This window comes from Physella acuta, unplaced genomic scaffold (assembly GCF_028476545.2).
Source record: "Physella acuta isolate Inbredline_101_S28 unplaced genomic scaffold, ASM2847654v3 ptg001437l, whole genome shotgun sequence".
NCBI lineage: Eukaryota > Metazoa > Mollusca > Gastropoda > Physidae > Physella > Physella acuta.
This window is the reverse complement of record NW_026732952.1, coordinates 195,088-221,118: the sequence shown is the minus strand read 5'-3', so window position 1 is coordinate 221,118 and position 26,031 is coordinate 195,088. Positions and strand designations below refer to the sequence as shown.

At 40.9% G+C, this 26,031-nt stretch overlaps 2 protein-coding genes across 4 annotated transcripts; one reads left to right on the top strand and one right to left on the bottom strand.

The window, feature by feature from the left end:
- The first annotated feature begins 464 nt into the window (after positions 1 to 464).
- Positions 465 to 14,412, top strand: LOC131927750 (sialin-like). Of its 2 annotated transcripts, XM_059283544.1 has the most exons (12): positions 465 to 610; positions 1,484 to 1,634; positions 4,035 to 4,219; positions 5,778 to 6,011; positions 7,259 to 7,346; positions 8,211 to 8,306; positions 8,629 to 8,759; positions 9,012 to 9,161; positions 9,278 to 9,407; positions 9,766 to 9,916; positions 12,153 to 12,243; positions 13,870 to 14,412. In XM_059283544.1, exons 2-12 carry the CDS (start codon positions 1,598 to 1,600, stop codon positions 14,140 to 14,142), a joined length of 1,566 nt encoding a protein of 521 aa, XP_059139527.1. In that variant the 5' UTR covers positions 465 to 610; positions 1,484 to 1,597; the 3' UTR covers positions 14,143 to 14,412. The 2 variants fall into 2 exon arrangements, with proteins under 2 accessions (XP_059139527.1, XP_059139528.1); XM_059283545.1 differs by lacking the exon at positions 5,778 to 6,011.
- A 1,681-nt stretch (positions 14,413 to 16,093) lies between these two features.
- On the bottom strand, positions 16,094 to 25,284 carry LOC131927748 (mitochondrial coenzyme A diphosphatase NUDT8-like). Of its 2 annotated transcripts, none has more exons than XM_059283542.1 (5): positions 25,259 to 25,284; positions 19,697 to 19,858; positions 19,023 to 19,212; positions 17,997 to 18,129; positions 16,094 to 16,977 (listed from the first exon to the last, which is right to left on the bottom strand). In XM_059283542.1, exons 2-5 carry the CDS (start codon positions 19,833 to 19,835, stop codon positions 16,669 to 16,671), a joined length of 771 nt encoding a protein of 256 aa, XP_059139525.1. In that variant the 5' UTR covers positions 19,836 to 19,858; positions 25,259 to 25,284; the 3' UTR covers positions 16,094 to 16,668. The 2 variants fall into 2 exon arrangements, with proteins under 2 accessions (XP_059139525.1, XP_059139523.1); XM_059283540.1 differs by lacking the exon at positions 25,259 to 25,284 and adding an exon at positions 23,655 to 23,677.
- Positions 25,285 to 26,031: the final 747 nt, after the last annotated feature.

Sequence of the window (26,031 nt, the reverse complement as noted above, 5' to 3'; positions counted from 1 at the left end):
TATACCAGATTGCTATACATTACCAGAACATTGCTCAGAACAATATAACAAAAACGTTAAACCATCATCAGACCACACACAACACAATATAACAAAGTTAAACACTTGATGAACTCACCATATGATTAAACGGTTTTATGACAAATTATCTCATGACATATGATCTAATGACAAATGATATTAAGGACAAATGTTCTCAGGTCAAAAATATTACAACAAATGCACAAGGTTTAAAGGCAAATACAAAAAAAAAAGAATGTCTGACAAAGATAAGAAAAAGGAACTAGAGACTCTTCAGCTGGCAATGAGATCAATTAGAAAAAACTTATCTTGTCAGACAATGCGATCTAAGGTTAATTATTTTTAGTCTGATAGTAAAGTAGGCTAGCAATAATTATAACGTAAGATAATTCTACGAGCGCTAATCAAAGTTGGCTCAATGCATTAAGTAAATCTGGCTACTTTATCTGTACGGACATCTAAGGCAATTTGGCGAGATTGATAGATTTGCCAGGTTGTCCAATGTTTAGCGTAACTGTACCAGTTATTCCAACAATTAGTTTATTGGTTTCTGTCTAGCCAACATGACGGGATTACACTTATAATACAAGTAAGTAATGGACATAATTCTCCGATACAAACTAACGTAACATGTTTATAATACAAGTAAGTAATGGACATATTTCTCCGATACAAACTAGCGTAACATGTTTATAATACAAGTAAGTAATGGACATAATTCTCCGATACAAACTAGCGTAACATGTTTATAATACAAGTAAGTAATGGACAAAATTCTCCGATACAAACTAACGTAACATGTTTTGAAAATCCTATCTGTATAAAATTAACACCCGTTTAATGTTAATCTTCTTGTTCTAATTAATTGATTGGGCTATAACCAACACAGACTCCCTCACATGCCCTTTATGAACGTTGGGGGTTAGGTTCAAGTTAAAGCTTATAGCTAGGGTTACAGCTTGGGATAACTTGTGTTGACTAATCGAAGGTCACTTGACAATGTAAATAGCTAAACGGGTCAGTGTTTTATGTCATCGCTAAACGGGTCAGTGTTTAATGTCTTATTATTCCTTGAGTTCGTTAGGTGCGATCTTCCCCCTCGCACCCCCTTATGACGCCTGGGCAGTACACGAATGCCGATATGTGTAAATAGTAATTAGTATTATACATACAAAGGGCTTTCTTATAAACCAAAATGCAATGCTGTAACACTTCCAAGGCAGCCCCTTTCTATGAAAAAAATCCACGAAAAGCCCAACCTATTTATGATAAGCATGAGTAAGCTCTCAGTGAAAGCCCGTCCAATAAGCTGTCACTGACGAGTACATTTAGCTGCGGTCTACTGTCGCACTATCGCTGGTTCGTTAGCTTTCATTAATCACACAATTAGCCTACAATATGTCGCACTAAAAGAGAAATGTATTCAGTTTTTATAATCTAAATATAAAACGTTATATATCAGACAATTAGGGTTGGTGAGTAGTTTTTACACAAGGAACTCAGGACTATTGAATGGTCCTGCTAAGAGGACATCAGGACATCCTGTAGGATCAGTGTAGGACCTGTGTGAACAACTATGACGGTGGGAGCTGGTGGTGAGGCTGACGAGCGAGGTAGGAACTTTGGGTTCAAACCCATTCCTTCTGGTACGTTGTTTCAAAATCTATCGTTACGGCTTTTAAAAACGTATCGATACTGTGGTTCAAAATCTATCGTTACGGCTTTTAAAAACGTATCGATACTGTGGTTCAAAATCTATCGTTACGGCTTTTAAAAACGTATCGATACTGTGGTTCAAAATCTATCGTTACGGCTTTTAAAAACGTATCGATACTGTGGTTCAAAATCTATCGTTACGGCTTTTAAAAACGTATCGATACTGTGGGTCAAAATCTATCGTTACGGCTTTTAAAAACGTATCGATACTGTGGTTAAAAACTGTATCGATAGAGTGGAATAGTGCAATATATTGGGTCGACGTTTTGATATAAAGTGATGATAACCCGAGGGGGTGGGGTAGTGAGATCTGGGACGAGGGGGTGGGGTAGTGAGATTTGGGACGAGGGGGTGGGGTAGTGAGATCTGGGACGAGGGGGTGGGGTAGTGAGACTTGGGACGAGGGGGTGGGTAGTGAGATCTGGGACGAGGGGGTGGGGTAGTGAGATCTGGGACGAGGGGGTGGGGTAGTGAGATTTGAGACGAGGGGGTGGGCTAGTAAGATTTGAGACGAGGGGGTGGGGTAGTGAGATTTGAGACGAGGGGGTGGGGTAGTGAGATTTGGGACCAGGGGGTGGGGTAGTGAGATTTGGGACCAGGGGGTGGGGTAGTGAGATCTGGGACGAGGGGGTGGGGTAGTGAGATTTGGGACGAGGGGGTGGGGTAGTGAGATCTGGGACGGTACCAAAATGACTCAGGTTGATTTCCTGACCCCGGATTTTAATGTTCACTGCTGGTGTATGTACCCTGGGGCCTGGGTGTGGGGGAGGTTATGTCAGCGAAAACTGTGTTCTCCACAGCCAGTCATCTTCCCCCCCCCCTTATGTGAGTGACGTCACCTTCACAGCTGTCCCACACAGCTGTCCCACACGGGTTGTGTGTAACTGCCCGCGTGACAACCACCAAACGATGCAGCACGTGTGTCGGTCACACGATGTTTGCCGTGCCGTGTCGGTGACACGATGTTTGCCGTGCCGTGTCGGTGACACGATGTTTGCCGTGCCGTGTCGGTGACACGATGTTTGCCGTGTCGGTGACACGATGTTTGCCGTGTCGTGTCGGCCACACGATGCTTGTCGTGTCACCCGCTAACCCACGAGGTAGAAGACGAGCAGTTGCCTAAATCTGCTCTCTCGGTCACCGAGCTAGTTAAAACAACTCGGACTGACCGAACACCCGGACTGACCGAACACCCGGACTGACCGAACACCCGGACTGACCGAACACCCGAGCTTAAATCGAACCCAGGTTAACACCCGCAGCCCTAAACCCCCATATGACAGGGCGGCAAAAGTGCCTCTCGGATAAGCCCTTATGACCTCCACCTCCATATCGCCCCTCCCCTCAAATGCTACCAGCCAAGTTGAAGAAGAGACGACAAATACAGGAGACAGAAGAATGTCATTGAAATATTTATGTGACATATTAAAACAATAAGGAACGTATAACTGAGATAAGTAGAAAAGACAAACACGAGACAATATATGGGCCTACTCGTCATGTCATTATCTAAAGATTAGATAAGAGAGAAAAACAAAATAGTTTTATTTACCATAACAAACGTCTAAACACTCAAAGCTTCTTACTACACTCAGAGAAAATTTTGATGTGTTGTTCCTCCCCAGTTCCCTACATGTGTTGTTCCTCCCCAGTTCCCTACATGTGTTGTTCCTCCCCAGTTCCCTACATGTGTTGTTCCTCCCCAGTTCCCTACATGTGTTGTTCCTCCCCAGTTCCCTACATGTGTTGTTCCTCCCCAGTTCCCTACATGTGTTGTTCCTCCCCAGTTCCCTACATGTGTTGTTCCTCCCCAGTTCCCTACATGTGTTGTTCCTCCCCAGTTCCCTACATGTGTTGTTCCTCCCCAGTTCCCTACATGTGTTGTTCCTCCCCAGTTCCCTACATGTGTTGTTCCTCCCCAGTTCCCTACATGTGTTGTTCCTCCCCAGTTCCCTACATGTGTTGTTCCTCCCCAGTTCCCTACATGTGTTGTTCCTCCCCAGTTCCCTACATGTGTTGTTCCTCCCCAGTTCCCTACATGTGTTGTTCCTCCCCAGTTCCCTACATGTGTTGTTCCTCCCCAGTTCCCTACATGTGTTGTTCCTCCCCAGTTCCCTACATGTGTTGTTCCTCCCCAGTTCCCTACATGTGTTGTTCCTCCCCAGTTCCCTACATGTGTTGTTCCTCCCCAGTTCCCTACATGTGTTGTTCCTCCCCAGTTCCCTACATGTGTTGTTCCTCCCCAGTTCCCTACACTTGTTCCTCCCCAGTTCCCTACACTTGTTGTTCCTCCCCAGTTCCCTACTTCTGCTCTAAGAGATGGAACCTGGCCTACGTTGGGACGCTGGGATTTTTCTTCGTCTACTCGCTCCGTGTGAACCTGAGTGTGGCCATCGTCTGCATGGTCAAAGACAACAACAGCAGCGCCACATACGTCACAAACACGTGCTTCAACGAGACTGCACCTGACGACACGCATGACGTAAGTTACCCCTCCCTCCCCCACATTGGTCTTGTAATCAATCAAACGATACTTTGGCGCCATGGTATATCACAAGCATAAGGCGAATACACAAGTCATCATATTGTGTAATAGTAAAAGATAAGCAATGGGTGGTCTATAAATGGCGTCAAACTCATAGGGGTGGGGGTGAGGTCAGTGGGGTTTTTTCCACACATTTTTTTTCGGGGAGGGGGGGGGGGGGTGGTGGCATTGGACACTGTCGACGTGGGGGCGGACACTGGTTTTGAAGTATATATTTTGTATAGAAATTATATTCCGTAGGAGGGGAGGGGGGGGGGGGGCATCCCGAAGAGATGCTTAAAAGAAAATTTTAGGGACATTTGAAACACAACTAGATCTAGATCTAAAGAAGATTTTAAAATTGTAAAACTACTTTTAAAACTGTTATGCTGATTGCCTATTACCTGTATTGACCAGCTAGTTATTGCACTTGTCCTAAAGCCTGTATTGACCAGCTAGTTATTGTCCTAAAGCCTGTATTGACCAGCTAGTTATTGTCCTAAAGCCTGTATTGACCAGCTAGTTATTGTCCTAAAGCCTGTATTGACCAGCTAGTTATTGTCCTAAAGCCTGTATTGACCAGCTAGTTATTGTCCTAAAGCCTGTCCACTCCCTGTATTGACCAGCTAGTTATTGTCCTAAAGCCTGTCCACTCCCTGTATTGACCAGCTAGTTATTGTCCTAAAGCCTGTCCACTCCCTGTATTGACCAGCTAGTTATTGCACTTGTCCTAAAGCCTGTCCACTCCCTGTATTGACCAGCTAGTTATTGCACTTGTCCTAAAGCCTGTCCACTCCCTGTATTGACCAGCTAGTTATTGTCCTAAAGCCTGTCCACTCCCTGTATTGACCAGCTAGTTATTGCACTTGTCCTAAAGCCTGTCCACTCCCTGTATTGACCAGCTAGTTATTGCACTTGTCCTAAAGCCTGTCCACTCCCTGTATTGACCAGCTAGTTATTGTCCTAAAGCCTGTCCACTCTCTGTATTGACCAGCTAGTTATTGTCCTAAAGCCTGTCCACTCTCTGTATTGACCAGCTAGTTATTGTCCTAAAGCCTGTCCACTCCCTGTATTGACCAGCTAGTTATTGTCCTAAAGCCTGTCCACTCCCTGTATTGACCAGCTAGTTATTGTCCTAAAGCCTGTCCACTCTCTGTATTGACCAGCTAGTTATTGTCCTAAAGCCTGTCCACTCTCTGTATTGACCAGCTAGTTATTGTCCTAAAGCCTGTCCACTCCCTGTATTGACCAGCTAGTTATTGTCCTAAAGCCTGTCCACTCCCTGTATTGACCAGCTAGTTATTGTCCTAAAGCCTGTCCACTCTCTGTATTGACCAGCTAGTTATTGCACTTGTCCTAAAGCCTGTCCACTCCCTGTATTGACCAGCTAGTTATTGTCCTAAAGCCTGTCCACTCTCTGTATTGACCAGCTAGTTATTGTCCTAAAGCCTGTCCACTCTCTGTATTGACCAGCTAGTTATTGTCCTAAAGCCTGTCCACTCCCTGTATTGACCAGCAAGGCGAGTTTGACTGGAACAAGTCCATCACCTCACTGATGCTCTCCTCCTTCTTCTACGGCTACATCGTCACTCAGATCCCGGGGGGGTGGCTGGCGGGCAGGTTCGGAGGCAAGAGGGTGCTCGGCACGGGGCTCGGCTTAGCGGCACTCTTCACCCTGCTCGTACCAGTGGCGGCAAGGTGGGACTATCGCGGCGTCATTGCACTGCGGGTCCTAACGGGCCTCGCACAGGTACGTGGGATTATCGTAGCCTGGTGGGTCACGTACAGGTAGGTGGGATTATCGTAGCCTGGTGGGTCACGTACAGGTAGGTGGGATTATCGTAGCCTGGTGGGTCACGTACAGGTAGGTGGGATTACTGCATACTCTAACTTGAAAGCTGTCGCGGTAGTGTCGATTATGTGAGGATATTTTTGTAGTGGCGTATACAATTTCATTAATAATAGCATAGTATGTTGGAAGCTAAGAAGAGTGAAAAAACAACTTCCTTATATTAAAAGACCTAAGCCCCTATCTTTGTATTAAAAGACATAAGCCCTTATCCCCTATCCTTGTATTAAAAGACCTAAGCCCCTATCCTTGTATTAAAAGACCTAAGCCCTTATCCTTGTATTAAAAGACCTAAGCCCTTATTCTTGTATTAAAAGACCTAAGCCCCTATCCCAGTATTAAAAGACCTAAGCTCCTATCATTGTATTGAAAGACATAAGCCCTTATTCTTGTATTAAAAGACCTAAGCCCCTACCCCAGTATTAAAAGACATAAGCCCTTATCCTTGTATTCTAAGACCGAAGCCACTATCATTATATTAAAAGAATTAAGCCCCTATCCTTGTATTAAAAGACCTAAGCTCCTATCATTGTATTAAAAGACCTAAGCCCTTATTCTTGTATTAAAAGACCTAAGCCCTTATCCCAGTATTAAAATACCTAAGCCCCTATCCTTGTATTAAAAGACCTAAGCCCCTATCCTTGTATTAAAAGACCTAAGCCCCTATCCTTGTATTAAAAGACCTAAGCCCCTATCCTTGTATTAAAAGACATAAGCCCTTATCCCCTATCCTTGTATTAAAAGACCTAAGCCCCTATCCTTGTATTAAAAGACCTAAGCCCCTATCCTTGTATTAAAAGACCTAAGTCCCTACTATTTAGCGGCCTGTTATTTACACCCTCAGTGTTAATTACTTAATCTAATTATTTATTATTCCTGACACCTGATTAAGTTCGCCTTCAACCTGCATCGGCTCAGTATTTTGTTTTAAAGTGTTAGTACTTAAATACCAGAGACTAGGGCGGAGTATGAATAAGTAAGGGGTAAGGTGAGTGGGGGCGTGACCCCCTTTTAACAAACAAACTGAAGGCAGTTATTTAATATTACAGCCATCTCTGTGAGTTCCTGTGTTAGGGACCATATAAACTGGCTCGTGAATACAATATTTGATTAGTTTGGTACGCTACACGTTGACTTGTTTTTCCCAGGGCGCTTCTTTTCCCAGCATGCATACGTTAATGGGACGTTGGGCGCCCCCTCTGGAGAGGACTAAATTGACATCGTTTACCTATGCAGGTAAACAGATAGCCTGTTATTTTTGTTTGTCCGTTTCATTAAACAAACAGCCGGTGGTCAACGGACCATTCCAGCTAACCACGTGACCAGCTGTTAGACAATGATGCAAGAACTGACCAGTGCAGGTGGACAGACCATCCCAGCTAACCACGTGACCAGATGTTAGACAATGATGCAAGAACTGACCAGTGCAGGTGGACAGACCATTCCAGCTTACCACGTGACCAGATGTTAGACAATGATGCAAGAACTGGCCAGTGCAGGTGGACAGACCATTCCAGCTAACCACGTGACCAGATATTAGACAATGATGCAAGAACTGGCCAGTGCAGGTGGACAGACCATTCCAGCTAACCACGTGACCAGACATTAGACAATGATGCAAGAACTGACCAGTGCAGTTGGACATCTTGAAACAAGATGTCGCCTACAGCCAGAGATTCTCCAGGCTCCGCCACCCCCATCCCGAAGAAAGTCTACCCCCCCCCCCCGAACAAAATGAAATTTATATAGAAAACATAATTTTACCAGTGTCCGCCCCCCCCCCCCCGGAAAATGTTGACCGCCTCCCCGAAAATATCAAGTGCCCCCCCCCCCCCCCACAGAAAAAAGTCTGGAAGAAACACTTCCTATAGCCGATGTAGGCATATAAAAAACGAAGTTCTTCTTATTAATTTGTAGAAAGATTAAAACAGACAATAGGTAAGGTTGGATGAAGCTTCTTTGTGTCGGAAGAGGGGTAGGGTGGGCTACTCAGTGAACTGTCACGTGATTTTTGTTTGGGCACATACGACTTTTAAAATACTGAATTTTTAAAAAAAATGGCTGATACTTGTTGGTAAAAGTAAAAATAATTTACCTTAGGTCAACATGTCGGCAACATTGTGACGTACATCCTGTCCGGCTGGTTGTGTGTGGACGGCTTCGATGGCGGTTGGCCCTCCATATTTTACGTCACTGGTGAGTTGCATGTGTTGTCTGACGGCTATGTCGCAAGTCATGAGCGAACTTTGAGAACACATCTAGCTCTGACACAGGCCAACCAAAACAACACATCCCAGTCAAAAAAACACATCCCAGTCAAAACAACTCACTGACTGGTCGATAAAAACAACTCACTCCATCACATGAAAACTACTCACTAACTTATTCGGGTATTGCTAGGCCCAAAATCTAACAGCGGTACAGGCGTATATAAAAATCATAACAAAAACATAATGTGTCTACCCCCGCCCCCTGTGGTCGTCCAGTCTATTTTAAAACGCGAGGTATTTTGTTGCAGGTGGCGGCTGTCTGGTGTGGGTGTTGCTGTGGTTTCTTGTGGTGGCCGACTCACCAGAGACCCACCCCACCATCTCTAAGGCAGAGAAGGATTTTATAGTGCGGACCCGAGGGAGGGCTGAAGCACAGAAGGTAGGGAGTAGTGTGTGTGTGGGGGGGGGGGTGTGGTTACAGGAGCGGGGGATTTAATTAATGTGTTACGGCATTAAGGTAGTGGGGGCTTTACAATATTCGATACGTTGCATCTTACTGAGGTGCCACTGACGTTGACAGAGTGTGACAGTGACGTCATTCAAGGGCAGGGTGCGACCGTTAGCGACATTGCTGCATGACAGAGAGGAACTGTAATCTTGCAGTTGCTTAGTTCAAGGTCATGTTTTCCAGGAGTTCAATGTCCCCTGGCTATCGATGGCCAAGTCCAAGGGCCTGTACGTGTGTCTGACAGCTCATGTGTGCAACAACTGGACACACTACACACTGCTCACCAGCCTGCCCACGTTTATGAAGGAGGTTCTCAAATTTGACATCACACAGGTACTTCTATTCTCACAACTCCAAACAATAATATTAGTTTCCGCAGACTAATGGTTTGTAGTTAGAATTTTGTTCTGATCATTTTTTCGTTCTCCCCCCCCCCCCCCCCCCCCCAGAACGGCTTGTTGTCGTCTACCCCATACATGGCGATGTTCTTTACTTCCCTGGCGTCCGGGCAAGTGGCAGACTTTCTGCGGTCAAAGTACCTGAGTACAACGGCTACACGGCGCTTGTTTCAGTCTGTAGGTAGGTGGCTGGCGAACTGAGTGCTGGCGAATTATTTGGCGAGTTGTGTTTATTTGCTATTGACAGCGTGTCTAACTTGTCTATTGACAGATTTTCTCTGCCTAACCAACTTGTCTATTGACAGATTTTCTCTGTCTAACCATCTTGTCTATTGACAAATTCTCTGTCTAACCAACTTGTCTATTGACAGATTTTCTCTGCCTAACCAACTTGTCTATTGACAGATTTTCTCTGTCTAACCATCTTGTCTATTGACAAATTCTCTGTCTAACCAACTTGTCTATTGACAGATTTTCTCTGCCTAACCAACTTGTCTATTGACAGGTGCTCTCTGTCTAACCAACTTGTCTATTGACAGCGTTTCTCGGCGCGGGTTCCTGTATTGTGGGGGTTGGGTTTATCGGCTGTGAGGACAGGAACTATGCTGTAGCCCTGCTGGCCATTGCTGTGGGGTTTTCGGGGTTCTGCTTCTCTGGCTACATGGTGAACCAAGTGGACTTTGCACCCAGGCAAGTAGTAGCACAAGCCAGTAGCACAACATTGGTAGCACAACATTGGTAGCACAACATTGGTAAGCACAAGCCAGTAGCACAACATTGGTAGCACAAGCCAGTAGCACAACATTGGTAGCACAAGTTACTAGTACGGCCCTGGTGGTTTAACATTGGTAGCACAAGCCAGTAGCACAAACCAGTAGCACAACATTGGTAGCACAAACAAGTAGCACAACATTGGTAGCACAAGCCAGTAGCACAACATTGGTAGCACAAGCCAGTAGCACAAACCAGTAGCACAACTTTGGTAGCACAAACAAGTAGCTCAACATTGGTAGCACAAAACAGTAGCACAACATTGGTAGCACAAGCCAGTAGCACAAACCAGTAGCACAACTTTGGTAGCACAAACCAGTAGCACAACATTGGTAGCACAAACCAGTAGCACAACATTGGTAGCACAAACCAGTAGCACAACATTGGTAGCACAAACCAGTAGCACAACATTGGTAGCACAAACCAGTAGCACAACATTGGTAGCACAAACCAGTAGCACAACATTGGTAGCACAAACCAGTAGCACAACTTTGGTATCACAAGCCAGTAGCACAACATTGGTAGCACAACTTTGGTAGCACAACATTGGTAGCACAACTTTGGTAGCACAACTTTGGTAGCACAACATTGGTAGCACAAATCAGTAGCACAACATTGGTACCACAAATCAGTAGTACAAGCCAGTAGAACAAATTGGTAGCATTAAACTAGCGGCACAAGCCAGTAGCACAACATTAGTAGCACCAGCTACTAGTACGGCCCTGGTGGTTTAACACTGGTAGCAAAAGCCAGTTGCATAGCAGCGTCCTTATAACGCTAATAAGACACGGCCTGTATGACGGCGAACACTAGCTAGGTGATAGTTGGACATAGACCTGTATTTTTACATACGGCCGTTGGGTGCCACCACAAGCAGGCCACTGGCCAGGTGCCACAACAAGCACGCCACTGGCCAGGTGCCATCACAAGCAGGCCACTGGCCAGGTGCCATCACAAGCAGGCCACTGGCCAAAGTTTCAGGTGCCACCACAAGCAGGCCACTGGCCAGGTGCCATCACAAGCAGGCCACTGGCCAAAGTTTCAGGTGCCACCACAAGCAGGCCACTGGCCAGGTGCCATCACAAGCAGGCCACTGGCCAAAGTTTCAGGTGCCACCACAAGCAGGCCACTGGCCAGGTGCCATCACAAGCAGGCCACTGGCCAAAGTTTCAGGTGCCACCACAAGCACACCACTGGCCAGGTGCCACCACAAGCAGGCCACTGGTCAGGTGCCACCACAAGCAGGCCACTGGTCAGGTGCCACCACAAGCAGGCCACTGGTCAGGTGCCATCACAAGCAGGCCACTGGTCAGGTGCCACCACAAGCAGGCCACTGGCCAGGTGCCAACACAAGCAGGCCACTGGCCAGGTGCCAACACAAGCACGCCACTGGCCAGGTGCCAACACAAGCAGGCCACTGGCCAGGTGCCAACACAAGCAGGCCACTGGCCAGAGTTTCAGGCTTTATTAGAGTTCATGCAGCGAAGCAGATGAGATGAAGGCAGTGGTTCGAGACCAAATAGGCAAAAACAACAAGAATATAAAAGTTAAATTTTCATGTAATTTATTACCTATAATTCATGACCTTATCTCCCTCCCATAACCCATGCTATTATCTACCTCCGATAACCCATGCTATTATCTACCTCCCATAACCCATGCTCTTATCTACCTCCCATAACCCATGCTATTATCTACCTCCCATAACCCATGCTATTATCTACCTCCCATAACCCATGCTATTATCTACCTCCCATAACCCATGCTATTATCTACCTCCCATAACCCATGCTATTATCTACCTCCCATAACCCATGCTATTATCAACCTCCCATAACCCATGCTATTATCTACCTCCCATAACCCATGCTATTATCTACCTCCCATAACCCATGCTATTATCTACCTCCCATAACCCATGCTCTTATCTCCCCCAGGTACGCGGGGGTGCTGTATGGCATCACAAACATGGTGGCCACCGTCCCATAACCCATGCTCTTATCTCCCCAGGTACGCGGGGGTGCTGTATGGCATCACAAACATGGTGGCCACCGTCCCATAACCCATGCTCTTATCTCCCCAGGTACGCGGGGGTGCTGTATGGCATCACAAACATGGTGGCCACCGTCCCATAACCCATGCTCTATCTCCCCAGGTACGCGGGGGTGCTGTATGGCATCACAAACATGGTGGCCACCGTCCCTGGCATTGTGGCGCCCATGGTGGTTGGGGCGCTTACCCCTAATGTGAGTTGGTGGCAGGATATAATCTGTTCTGTTATAGGATATAATCTATGTTCTGTTATAGGATATAATCTGTTCTGTTATAGGATATAATCTATGTTGTTATAGGATATAATCTATGTTCTGTTATAGGATATAATCTATGTTCTGTTATAGGATATAATCTATGTTCTGTTATAGGATATAATCTATGTTCTGTTATAGGATATAATCTATGTTCTGTTATAGGATATAATCTATGTTCTGTTATAGGAGATAATCTATGTTCTGTTATAGGATATAATCTGTTCTGTTATAGGATATAATCTATGTTGTTATAGGATATAATCTATGTTCTGTTATAGGATATAATCTGTTCTGTTATAGGATATAATCTATGTTCTGTTATAGGATATAATCTGTTCTGTTATAGGATATAATCTATGTTGTTATAGGATATAATCTATGTTGTTATAGGATATAATCTATGTTCTGTTATAGGATATAATCTATGTTCTGTTATAGGATATAATCTGTTCTGTTATAGGATATAATCTATGTTGTTATAGGATATAATCTATGTTCTGTTATAGGATATAATCTGTTCTGTTATAGGATATAATCTATGTTCTGTTATAGGATATAATCTGTTCTGTTATAGGATATAATCTATGTTCTCTTATAGGATATAATCTATGTTCTGTTATAGGATATAATCTATGTTGTTATAGGATATAATCTATGTTCTGTTATAGGATATAATCTATGTTCTGTTATAGGATATAATCTGTTCTGTTATAGGATATAATCTATGTTCTGTTATAGGATATAATCTATGTTCTGTTATAGGATATAATCTGTTCTGTTATAGGATATAATCTATGTTCTGTTATAGGATATAATCTGTTCTGTTATAGGATATAATCTATGTTCTGTTATAGGATATAATCTATGTTCTGTTATAGGATATAATCTATGTTGTTATAGGATATAATCTATGTTCTGTTATAGGATATAATCTATGTTCTGTTATAGGATATAATCTGTTCTGTTATAGGATATAATCTATGTTCTGTTATAGGATATAATCTATGTTCTGTTATAGGATATAATCTGTTCTGTTATAGGATATAATCTGTTCTGTTATAGGATATAATCTATGTTCTGTTATAGGATATAATCTATGTTCTGTTATAGGATATAATCTATGTTCTGTTATAGGATATAATCTATGTTCTGTTATAGGATATAATCTATGTTCTGTTATAGGATATAATCTATGTTCTGTTATAGGATATAATCTATGTTCTGTTATAGGATATAATCTATGTTCTGTTATAGGATATAATCTATGTTCTGTTATATGATGGGTGAGATGAATGGATGTATGGGATATGTTGGATCAAGGGATTTTTATGATAGAATAGATACAGAGATAAATGGACTTGATATATGTAATCATAAGAGATAGGATTTCAATATGCAAAACATTCTTTGACTTCTTCAGTTCAGACTTATCAACAGTGTATTAATTATTTACAAGGTTGATAAACATGTTTCAATATCTGTCTTTACACTTCTAAACTAGAAATGTATACAACTTTGTGACAACAATGGTTGCTCACACTGATGGTCTCTTTCTTCTGCCAGAAAAGCCAGGAGGAATGGAGGAATGTCTTCTACATCTGCGGGGGACTGTGTCTGTTGGGGACCCTGGTCTTTGGCGCTTTCGCAGTGGGGGAGGAGGAGGAGTGGGCCAAGCTGGCACCAGACACAGTCGTGGAGGTTCCTGGGCCTGATAAGTTGGCCAGGTCAGACAAACAGGCCAGTCTCAGCTCAGACAAACAGGCAAGTGATGGGGAAAATGGAGGAGTGACAAATTCTGTGAAGTATTCAAGTGTGAAGGACGGCCATGAGGATTAATCTCACTACACTGCTGGATCTCAGCTTATGTACATATGGTGCTTCTGTCATGCTGTATGCTGTAGACATACATATCGTATACCATGCTGTATGCTATAGACATACATTTTGTATGTCATGCTGCATGCCAAAAACATACCTTGTTATGCTCTATGATATAAGCACACTGACATTCCAACATGTATTACGTTGTTGAATATGTCAAGAATGAAAAGAAACTGTATATTACATGTACATGTGTTTAATCATTAAAATTAATATTTTTAAACCCATGCTCATGTAGGTGAATGAAATGCAGGGGAAGGGGGGGGGGTGACACTTAACAAAATGCTAAAATGTTGGAGGGTGGTGGTGGGGTGATACCACACCAGATGGTGACACCCTCAGTTACCACACCAGATGGTGACACCCTCAGTTACCACACCAGATGGTGACATCCTCAGTTACCACACCAGATGGTGACACCCTCAGTTACCACACCAGATGGTGACACCCTCAGTTACCACAACCAATGGTGACACCCTCAGTTACCACACCAGATGGTGACACCCTCAGTTACCACAACCAATGGTGGCACCCTCAGTTACCACACCAGATGGTGGCACCCTCAGTTACCACACCAGATGGTGACACCCTCAGTTACCACACCAGATGGTGACACCCTCAGTTACCACACCAGATGGTGACACCCTCAGTTACCACAACCAATGGTGACACCCTCAGTTACCACACCAGATGGTGACACCCTCAATAACCATACCAGATGGTGACACCCTCAATAACCATACCAGATGGTGACACCCTCAGTTACCACACCAGATGGTGACACCCTCAGTTACCATAACCAATGGTGACACCCTCAGTTACCACACCAGATGGTGACACCCTCAGTTACCACACCAGATGGTGACACCCTCAGTTACCACACCAGATGGTGACATCCTCAGTTACCACACCAGATGGTGACACCCTCAGTTACCACACCAGATGGTGACACCCTCAGTTACCACAACCAATGGTGACACCCTCAGTTACCACACCAGATGGTGACACCCTCAGTTACCACAACCAATGGTGGCACCCTCAGTTACCACACCAGATGGTGGCACCCTCAGTTACCACACCAGATGGTGACACCCTCAGTTACCACAACAGATGGTGACACCCTCAGTTACCACACCAGATGGTGACACCCTCAGTTACCACAACCAATGGTGACACCCTCAGTTACCACACCAGATGGTGACACCCTCAATAACCATACCAGATGGTGACACCCTCAGTTACCACACCAGATGGTGACGCCCTCAGTTACCATAACCAATGGTGACGCCCTCAGTTACCACACCAGATGGTGACACCCTCAGTTACCACACCAGATGGTGACACCCTCAGTTACCACACCAGATGGTGACACCCTCAGTTACCACACCAGATGGTGACACCCTCAGTTACCATAACCAATGGTGACAACCTCAGTTACCACACCAGATGGTGACACCCTTAGTTACCACACCAGATGGTGACACCCTCAGTTACCACACCGGGTGACACCTGCAGTTACCACACCAGATGATAACACCCTCAGTTACCACACCAGATGGTGACACCCTCAGTTACCACATCAGATGGTGACACCCTCAGTTACCACATCAGATGGTGACACCCTCAGTTACCACATCAGATGGTGACACCTGCAGTTACCACATGAGGTGACACCTGCAGTTACCACACTGGATGGTGACACCCTTAGTTACGACAACAGATGGTGACACCCTCAGTTACCACACCAGGTGGTGACACCCTCAGTTACCACACCGGGTGGTGACACCCTCAGTTACCACACCGGGTGACACTAGACCTAGTGACGCCACTGAGTGGTATAAGTGGGTTAAACTTTGTTAAAACAACTAATGAGTTGAAACAAAAAAAAATAAGATAAACACAAAGAATATAAAAATATAAGATCAATTTTACTTTAACGAATATATAAATACATATCACAATATCAACCCCTACGACTTGTAAGGTCACCAGAGGTTAAAGGGCAAAGGTTGTTTCCCACTGATAAAGAGAGATCACTATGACAGCTCTCTGGAATATTTAATGCTAGACTTACAAGACATCATGTCGGCACCACTCTACCATTGTAGTATTGACTCTTAAAGAATGTAAAAGGAATTACACAGGCCTAAAGATCAATTATTTAGTTGTAATGTTATGTGTGGCCTGAAGGCCAATGTTTCTCTCAGATTACATCTTGGTGCTACATATGTGGGGGATTATGTCCTACTTGAGCTGGTATAAAGGGGATTATGTCCTACTTGAGCTGGTATAAAGGGGATTATGTCCTACTTGAGCTGGTATAAAGGGGATTATGTCCTACTTGAGCTGGTATAAAGGGGATTATGTCCTACTTGAGCTGGTATAAAGGGGATTATGTCCTACTTGAGCTGGTATAAAGGGGATTATGTCCTACTTGAGCTGGTATAAAGGCTTGGAGCTATAGATGTGGGGGGTTATGTCCTACTTGAGCTGGTATAAAGGCTTCCTGTGTCTGACCTTGTACGTGTACAGTCCAGGTGCTATGATACTGAGGGCCTGGTGTACGATGACCGCGGTCAGGCCCCAGATGCGATGTGTAGCCCCAGTGTAGACTGGCAGCGTGTAGCCAGAACCCTCGCGGAAAAATGTCTGACCTATGTGTTGGTGGTCACACAGGTGGCGGATGGACACACAGAATGCTTCCTCCACCTCGTCGTGGTTGATGGGCATTTGACTGGGGTCAACTTCACCCGTACAGGCTAGGATGGGGTACACGACCTTGTTGCCTCCCTGGGGGGGGAGAGATGTTTGTAGGGTTACAGTGGGAGTAGAGAGAAGGGAGAAGTAAGAGAAGGGAGAAGTGTGTCAGTAAGAGAAGGGAGAAGTAAGAGAAGGGAGAAGTGTGTCAGTAAGAGAAGGGAGAAGTAAGAGAAGGGAGAAGTGTGTCAGTAAGAGAAGGGAGAAGTAAGAGAAGGGAGAAGTGTGTCAGTAAGAGAAGGGAGAAGTAAGAGAAGGGAGAAGTGTGTCAGTAAGAGAAGGGAGAAGTAAGAGAAGGGAGAAGTGTGTCAGTAAGAGAAGGGAGAAGTAAGAGAAGGGAGAAGTGTGTCAGTAAGAGAAGGGAGAAGTAAGAGAAGGGAGAAGTGTGTCAGTAAGAGAAGGGAGAAGTAAGAGAACAGAGAAGTGTTTGTTGATGTCAAAACCAAATGTGAAACAAGTATAGGGAAACAACTGATTTATATAATCTGGCACTTTGTAAAAGGGAGACAAAAATAAAATTACCCTAAAATAATAAAAATATAGATCTTTAGACTCAGACATAAATGTATGAATCTTCCCCCCCCCCATTCCCACTACAAGATAATAAAAATGTCACAATCAATAAAATAGAGCTTCAACTGTTGGTTGTATCCCACAGACTTCAGTAAAGCTGGGGATTTGTTCTCTAGTCAAATTGTCTGGGCTGACGTCTGACAAGCAGCTACTAGCAGACAGCAGCTGGGGTGGGGGTGGCTGGACAACGTACCAGTAACAGCAGCTGGGGTGGGGGTGGCTGGACAACGTACCAGTAACAGCAGCTGGGGTGGGGGTGGCTGGACAACGTACCAGTAACAGCAGCTGGGGTGGGGGTGGCTGGACAACGTACCAGTAACAGCAGCTGGGGTGGGGGTGGCTGGACAATGTACCAGTAACAGCAGCTGGGGTGGGGGTGGCTGGACAACGTACCAGCAGATGTCAGGTGGCCACTAAAGTCTGCAAACCCCACATGACCTCTGAACCATACAGCCTCTAAAATCTAATTAATTACTCACTGAGCCTGGTAAGCTTTTCATCTGACCCCAGATGTCAAAGGTCGCAGGATCCAACCCAAGTTCCTCTTGTGTTTCTCTCAGCGCTGTTGCAATGAAGTCCTTGTCATTTTTATCTGTGTTGCCTCCTGGGAAACTAAAAATAATTTTTTTTTTAAATCAATATGCTAAACCAGCAACAAAACAGTTTTTTCTTTTACCAGATGTAAGGTTTTAACTTGACCATAACAGTTACAGGCATGAAGCAGACTGATTATGAAAACATATAGATAAATTAAACAAAACATTTTCTTGAATGAAAGAAACAGGATAATGGGAGCCTGCCTAAAACAAAACATGACATCCTGTACCAATATAAGGGATACAACTCTAGAATTGTTGACAGTTTTTACATATACAATTGAATCGTTCCCCTTTAATCTTCAATTAAATTTAATTCTCATATAGCTGATCAATTGATAGAAAATAATTAAAAATGGCTCCATTAGAGTATTCAAATATTCAAACACTGGTATGGCAACCTTAGTTTTACATCAAACCAACCAGCATAGTGTTTCACCCATGTGGTTTGGTCACTGTTTTTTCAATACAACTGTATCGGTTGTCTAATGTAAAGATTATATGAAATGAAAATTACATAGTTGAATTCTCTCAGAAAACAGCTGAACTGTGAAGTAAGGAATTGTTCACATTATTTTTATGGGGGGCGGGGGGGGGGAAATAGTGGCATATAAATGTATAAAACAGACTTTGAATTTTAAAATATGGCTAAACATCTTTTTAGCACTATTTTAGTTTTTGGATTTGTTTCTAACAGAGACGTGTAACAAGTACGTATTACTAAAATGATATGATTGCCCATAACCTTAAATTTAACCTTGAGTTATAATTTACATTAAGGGTGGGGGATGTTCAAGAAATGTTGAACGCGAGGTCTAGAATACATGCATAATTCTATTATTTAGGCAATCCTGAGAAGCTTAAATATTTTCAGGCTAAAAGTCATATGACTGTTGGGTGTTATCTTACCTTACCTGGCCGCGATGTTTCTTTAATTTGGTTGAGCGCAGTGTTAAAATCAGGGAGGGCTCATTGTGGACCGTACAGAGTGGCACCAGGACGGCAGCTGTAGAGTGGCCAGACTTCAGATCATAATCCTTAGCTGTCCTAACTGGCTCCACAGTCACTAGTCTCTCCTGGGCTCGTCTTTTGTTTTCATCTTTGTTTAAAAAATTAAACATTACATTTAAAGTTTGTTTCAGAAGATACAGACTTATGTGCTAGCCGTTGTGATTTCTCAAAGTGAAACAAGTTAACAAGCAAATCCCTACAAAAAAATTACACCCTTTTAATAATATCACCCTTAATAATAAAATTTTTCAAAACATTTTTTTTTAACAGTACAAAGTGTGTCATTAGTGAAACAAGATCTAATTTATTAAATTTTGCGCCACAGTGAAGCTAGCGATGGGTTTTTCTGTAATGTAAGTGAAATTCAACTGAAAAATATTAAATAATTTCTTTTAAATAAACTATGTTGAAAAATACCTGCTCTACAACTCAATGGCATTAAACTATTTATTATTTATACCACCTGAGTTTAATTTAGGGGGTAATCGTTTACATTCTACATTTGATTAAATTTATGAGTTTTATTTAGGGGGCAATAGTTTACATTCTACATTTGATTAAATTTAACTCACCACTCAGCAGCCTCTCAAATGTGATTGGATGCGGGTTTATGTTGATGCTGGAGAAACTTCTAGAGACAAATACTTGTCTTGACGAGACACAACAATTGGACAGAAGGGACTTCAAGCTGTACACTTTAAGGCTGGGCATTTTACGCTATAAGTGACTCTTGCCTGAAAAATTAAAAATGGTAGAATTAATGGGTGGAGTCAATTGATTGTATACATTATTACAACTATAGTAGTTAAATGAAGGCCAAAAATATTGCCAAAGACCAGCAAAAGTGGAAAGAGATTTTTGTGGCAGTCCCATGTATTCTGGGCACATAAGGGAAAATATGATGAGGACAGTAGTTAATTACAATAAGATTTGGGCACATAAGGGAAATTATGATGAGGACAGTAGTTAATTACAGTAAGATTTGGGCACATAAGGGGAAACTTGATCAGGACAGTAGTTAATTACAATAAGATTTAGACACATAAGGGAAAATACAATGAGGACAGTAGTTAATTATAATAAGATTTGGGCACATGAGGGAAAATATGATGAGGACAGTAGTTAATTACAATAAGATTTGGGCACATAAGGGAAAATATGATGAGGACAGTAGTTAATTACAGTAAGATTTGGGCACATAAGGGAAAATATGATGAGGACAGTAGTTAATTATAATAAGATTTGGGCACATGAGGGAAAATATGATGAGGACAGTAGTTAATTACAATAAGATTTGGGCACATAAGGGAAAATATGATGAGGACAGTAGTTAATTACAGTAAGATTTGGGCACATAAGGGAAAATTTTATCAGGACAGTAGCTAATTATAATAAGATTCAGCTTAACAGTAGCACAAGTTAAAAATTAATAATACCCAAAGCCCTAAAATAACCAAACTATTTAAGTAAACCTAAACCTGAGTTAAAGTAAAGACTAAGTAAGCAGGGAGTCTAGTAATAATAAGTAAGCTATGTTTGTAGATTTATTTTCAAACTTTTGTTTCAAATTTAATCTAGACTAATAATATAGGCCTATTGAATTATATTTAACAAGGCAATATGCATCCATTCTTTTAATTTCTACATTTTAAATGGCTGAATATTCAATAGGCCAAGTCCTATATGACATTTCTATATTTATTTAGTTAAATTGCTGTTTTAAGAATACATGATGTATATAATTACTATTAATTAGGCCTTTAAATTAAACTGTTATATGCACACAACTAGAATCTATAAACAATAACATTATATATATTAATTAAATAGTAGATTTTACTAGGTATTATTATAACACTATTCAATAATAATTTAGATCTAGTTCTAACCCTGCCATAAAAATAAAATTCTGAAGAGTCATAGGCCTAATCTAAATATAACTGTATAAGGTCCTATAGATAGCCTAGATATCTCTCAAGCATTATAGCCTGTAGGCCTATAATTTGTAGCCTACATTCATGATTTCCATTAATAAGCCATAATCATATAATAAACTAAAAGTAATAGGCCTACTTAAATAGAAATCCTATTATTTTATAATAAAAACTTACTGAAATATTAAGGATCTTAGACCTATGTATTAATTTTTAAATTTTTGTGTTGCTAGGCTTAACATCATAGGCCTATATTAAATAATAACAAGATCCCGGGAGGTATTACTAGATCTAGGCCATCGCACGATATGTAAATAACACTAAGACAATGACGTACAGTCTGACACACCATTCTGAAATACACCAGAAATACTGTAAACCATATTTTGTTATTTGGCACTATCTTCTTTTAATATGATTTATAGAGCGTTTAACAATTGTTGAGCTTCAATTGATTTGCTTTTTAAACTATGTTAAGCCTAGGCCTATAAATTATTATTATATTTGGAATTTTATATTCATAAGACTTAAACCTGAATTGAAATCATTGCTAAATTTCTTCAATTTTTTATTTTTGTGTTTTTAAAAAAAATCATTAACTACACAAGGCTTTATTATTTATATTTACTAGCCTAATGACTACTAATTTTCTGCAAGTTTCTGTGATTTTTATGTCGATTAAACCTAAAAGCATTGATAGGTACACTGGTACCTTTATTTATGTTTCAACTGTCAAATCAAATATGATTTAATTTAACAGTAACTAATGTTTATGAAACTCAGCAAACATTTCTGGATAATGATAACTAAATAGATCTAGGCCTAAATAAAAAAAGTAAAATTGACTCAAATGTACTTAATTTATACTTAACTAGGCATACTGCCTAGCTTCGCTTAGGTTTTTAAATAACATTTGAGAATTTGAATACTTAATTATTTAGCGATGGATTTGGTGTTGAGTGCTTTAATTTAAACAGTAATGCTAACTTTAAAAAAAAAATGTTTTAGTTTGTCATTTAAATACCGTTCTCAGAGAAATATCGGAAAGTACGCAATTTATAAGTAAAATGGAATTAGAACTACACAGCTTCCATGAACAGTACATCTCATAGTTTTTATTACATTGCCTTTTGAAATTTATTTATTTATTTAATTGGGATACGTAACTAAATTAACAACTTAATTTTGTACTAAAACAAATGCTATACTTCGTCATTTTCTGTTTCTGTTTAAAATAGTATACAATTATTTGAAAAATAATAATTTAAAAAACGTTACCTCCCTTGAAAACTGAACGTATGACGTATGTCTTTGTTTTTTTTTTACAAACAGTTGCTATGCTTATATAAGAAATTACGGTATATGAACATATTTAACAACTATAATGGCTGTTTCCGACGGGATTAAAGTTTTTTTGTTAGCCTCCAGGGTCGGTCTACGACGTCACATAATATTAAGGGGATCGTTCGTCAATTTATTTATATATATATCTCATATAAGGAGAATTTCACTCAAGATCATCTTTTAGCCCTCGTCGAGGGCTTTGAGTCTGACCAACAGTTTTTCCATACGGCCTAGTCATCTATAGTAGTGTATGCAAAAAATTAGCCAGATATACTGAGCTTAAGTACCCTAAAGTCTGCGTTGAAATGATCCTCTGTTTTTCCCATAAAATACAAAGATTATATAGGGAAATACAACTGGTCAGTTTTGACCCCTTTACGAAGTTTTCCCGGACATGGCGAGTTTTTTGTGACACCCCAAGGGGTTCTCCTACCACCTCACAAAATTTCAAGGGGGGTCGTCGGAGGAATTTTTTTTTCGTAATATAGCCCATATAAGCCGCCGGTCAGTCGAGGTCAGTTTTGACCCCCTCTCCGTAGACTTTTCGGCCAACCGTCACCGGCCCTCGTGTTCTATCGCCCCAAGGCACCATCGTGCCAAATTTGACGCGCCTGCGGCGCCGGGAAGTGCCCTATCGGGCACCCGACAACTTTGCTTTATATATATAGATGACTTTAATGTAGATCTAGATCTAGATCTAGTTAGTTTAGTTAGTAAGTAGTTACTAGTGACTGTCCTAAGGGTAAAATCACGATATAGCGTTGGTTATTATTCCGGAATTGTACAGCAGTAAAAAACAGTAAAACAATGGCGTAGTCTGTCAAGACGTTCAGGAAACCACCGAAAATACTGTAAAACATCATTTATTTGCCGCCATATAATTTTTAATACATATATAAAGCGGAAGAGAGGGCGCCCAAGACAGACCTGGAGGCGGAGTCTTCTTGAAGAACTGAAGCCAATAGGGATGTCTTGGGAGATGTCAAAATTAATAGCCGAGGATAGGAAGAAATGGAAGGAAATGGTGGAGGCCCTATGCTCCATAAAGAGCAAAGAGGACTGAGTAAAGTAAAGTAAGTTTCAAAATGTGCATGGATTGATTTTAGTTGCATTTTAAATACTGTTTTGCTAATTATTTTGTATTTCTAATGTTTTTAAGTGTATGCGCTGATTATTGCTGCTACTAAACATTTGTTCTAATTTTTCTTGCTACTTTTAATTTTGGTAAATCTAATCGTCCTATTTTACTTACTAGATCTAGATTTGGTTGTCGCAAATCTTCTGCAAGTTTTTTTCTGTGTTTCTTAAAAAAACAATTAGTAATTACTACACTCGACTTTATTAACTAATTGTTGCTATTTTTTTGTCAATTAAACTTAAAATTCAGTTAAAACATTAATTTAATGCACTTAGTTTATTTTTATTTCAAGGTTCAAATAAGCTAGGGCAGGGGTTCCCAACCCTGTGCCCGCGGGCGCCATGGCGCCCACTGAACGATTCATATGTGCCCGCCTCTTACTATTCGACAGAGACAGAACTTTTTTCATAAACATTATTTTAAAAAATGATTTATTTTTATTCATTTGTTACAGTTTAAACTTATTTTTGACTGCCTAGGTTTTTTAAATATGTTCGATACTTGTCCCAACTTGTCTAGTGGCGAGTTAGACTGCACTATTTTCGCTAGACTGGAACGGCTAGTGCCATTTGAATCATTTTTCGGTTCGACATATTTTTATGCGAATCATTGTTTTCAAACATGAACTTCATAAAATCAAGATATAGATCTCGACTCACCGATGAGCATCTTTATGATTGTCTGCTAACAGGATTATCGTCATACGCTCCTAATTATGAAGCTCTGACCAATGAAATGCAATGCCAAAGATCACATTGACTTTATTATATTTTTTAATTAAATGTTTTCTTTGTATTTATGTGTTTTGTTTACTTTCTTTACGTTTTGTAAATACATTTCTCTGTGTGTATGCAATTTGAAAAAAATGCCAAATAGTTTTATTATTTTGAAACATTTTTGTTTATTATTTATTAATACATTATGACTAGATCTTATAAGAAAACAAGAAAATAAGACAATAAATTATGGGAAAATGACAAGTTATGGAAGGAGTTTGGCGATTTAAAATAAGTGGTGCCCGCCACCTTACCAATATTTTAGAATGTGCTCTAGAGTAAAAAAAGGTTGGGAACCCCTGAGCTAGGGTTTACAGTAATGAATGTTACCAAAACACAACAAACATTACCAGATAATTTCCGACACTATATCGTGAGATTACATAAGACTTATGTAATCTCACGATATAGTGTCGGAAATTTAAAGGCCTAACTTAACTTTGTAAAGTGTTGGCTGTAGCCTAAATAAAGTAGTAATGAACAGGACATTAACGTATAGCCGCAGTATGTATATACTATATAGTGTACTGTATACTGTATAGTATAGCGATCTAGAATCTAGTAATTCTAGATCTAATTCTAATCTAGATATCTAGATTAAGATCTAATAATTCATCAGCCAAGCCTCACTCAAAAAATTATTATAGTTATAATCTTAAAATCTTATACTTATATATTTAGAATCTAGAGAATCTATATAATATTATATATGGAATTTTTTTACAGATGAGTCAACTCAACTCACTGCTGACCTGAATGTGGCAGTGTCTGGTCCCTTACTTCAAAATAGACCAGAGTAGAGTAGAGTTCTCAGTAGAGTTGAGTAGAGTGTAGAGGCTGAGGTTTAGATCTAGAAATGTAGGTCCTAACACTAGACCTTCAGATGCTTCATTGTAAAAATATAGATTTGTAACATTAACGATGTTCGCTACTGTCAAATACCCCGATCATTTGTCACTCCCACTTCAAGTAAAGTCTTTAAATTACTACTCTTTTACTATTTACTTTGTGACCGAGGTGAAGATAACGAAAGTGGCCAGCTGTGGTGCTCGATTTTTAGCCAAATATTAGATCCATCACTTTTTAGCAGTTGGCTAATGGTTTAAAATTTGCTTTAAAAAAATAATTTATAATTTATATGCTATCTTTTATTTGGATCTAAACTCTAGTTTAGTGATTTGTGGTGATGTTGCAAGTCCATTTTAACCCACTTTTCTGTCTTTTCAGATACGTTCGTCTTTGGTGACAATGAAAGAATATATTATTTCAAATAGGCCTATAAGTAGATACTAAATAAAATAAGTCTTTAAATTAATTAAACGTTGTGAATAACAAAGAAGAGAGATAACAAGAATAAGTACCAACGATCGCAGTGGTGAACTGGTTGTCATAGATGGTGGTCACTATAGCAGGCCACGGACTTAGGACAAATATTTGTCCTTTAGAGATCTCATGCTACTGATGGGATTTTAAAGCAAACATTATTAGTTGTAGGATGTATTGTTGACATCACTAAGAATCAACGGAATTTTTTTAGACCTACAAACTTACTTAAACAATATAGATTTAGGCTAAGTCCTTCGTTTTTAATTTTTTTAAATTCAGTTAATTGTATAGACATAATCTTCAGCTACTTTAACTGGTAAAATAGGAAAAAATAAAACCAAAAGCAGTTTTCTTCAAGCACTAACACATATGACAAAATAACCCATTGA

Bases quoted from the DNA above. Each gene is read 5' to 3' on its own strand.
- LOC131927748 (XM_059283542.1), bottom strand. From the start codon at position 19,835: ATGCCCAGCCTTAAAGTGTACAGCTTGAAGTCCCTTCTGTCCAATTGT. The intron at 19,213-19,696 runs GTGAGTTAAATT...TTTTAAACAAAG, and splicing joins ATTTGAGAGGCTGCTGAGTG to ATGAAAACAAAAGACGAGCC. The intron at 18,130-19,022 runs GTAAGATAACAC...AATTATTTTTAG, and splicing joins AAACATCGCGGCCAGGTAAG to TTTCCCAGGAGGCAACACAG.
- LOC131927750 (XM_059283544.1), top strand. From the start codon at position 1,598: ATGACGGTGGGAGCTGGTGGTGAGGCTGACGAGCGAG. The intron at 8,307-8,628 runs GTGAGTTGCATG...ATTTTGTTGCAG, and splicing joins CTCCATATTTTACGTCACTG to GTGGCGGCTGTCTGGTGTGG. The intron at 9,917-12,152 runs GCAAGTAGTAGC...CTATCTCCCCAG, and splicing joins CAAGTGGACTTTGCACCCAG to GTACGCGGGGGTGCTGTATG.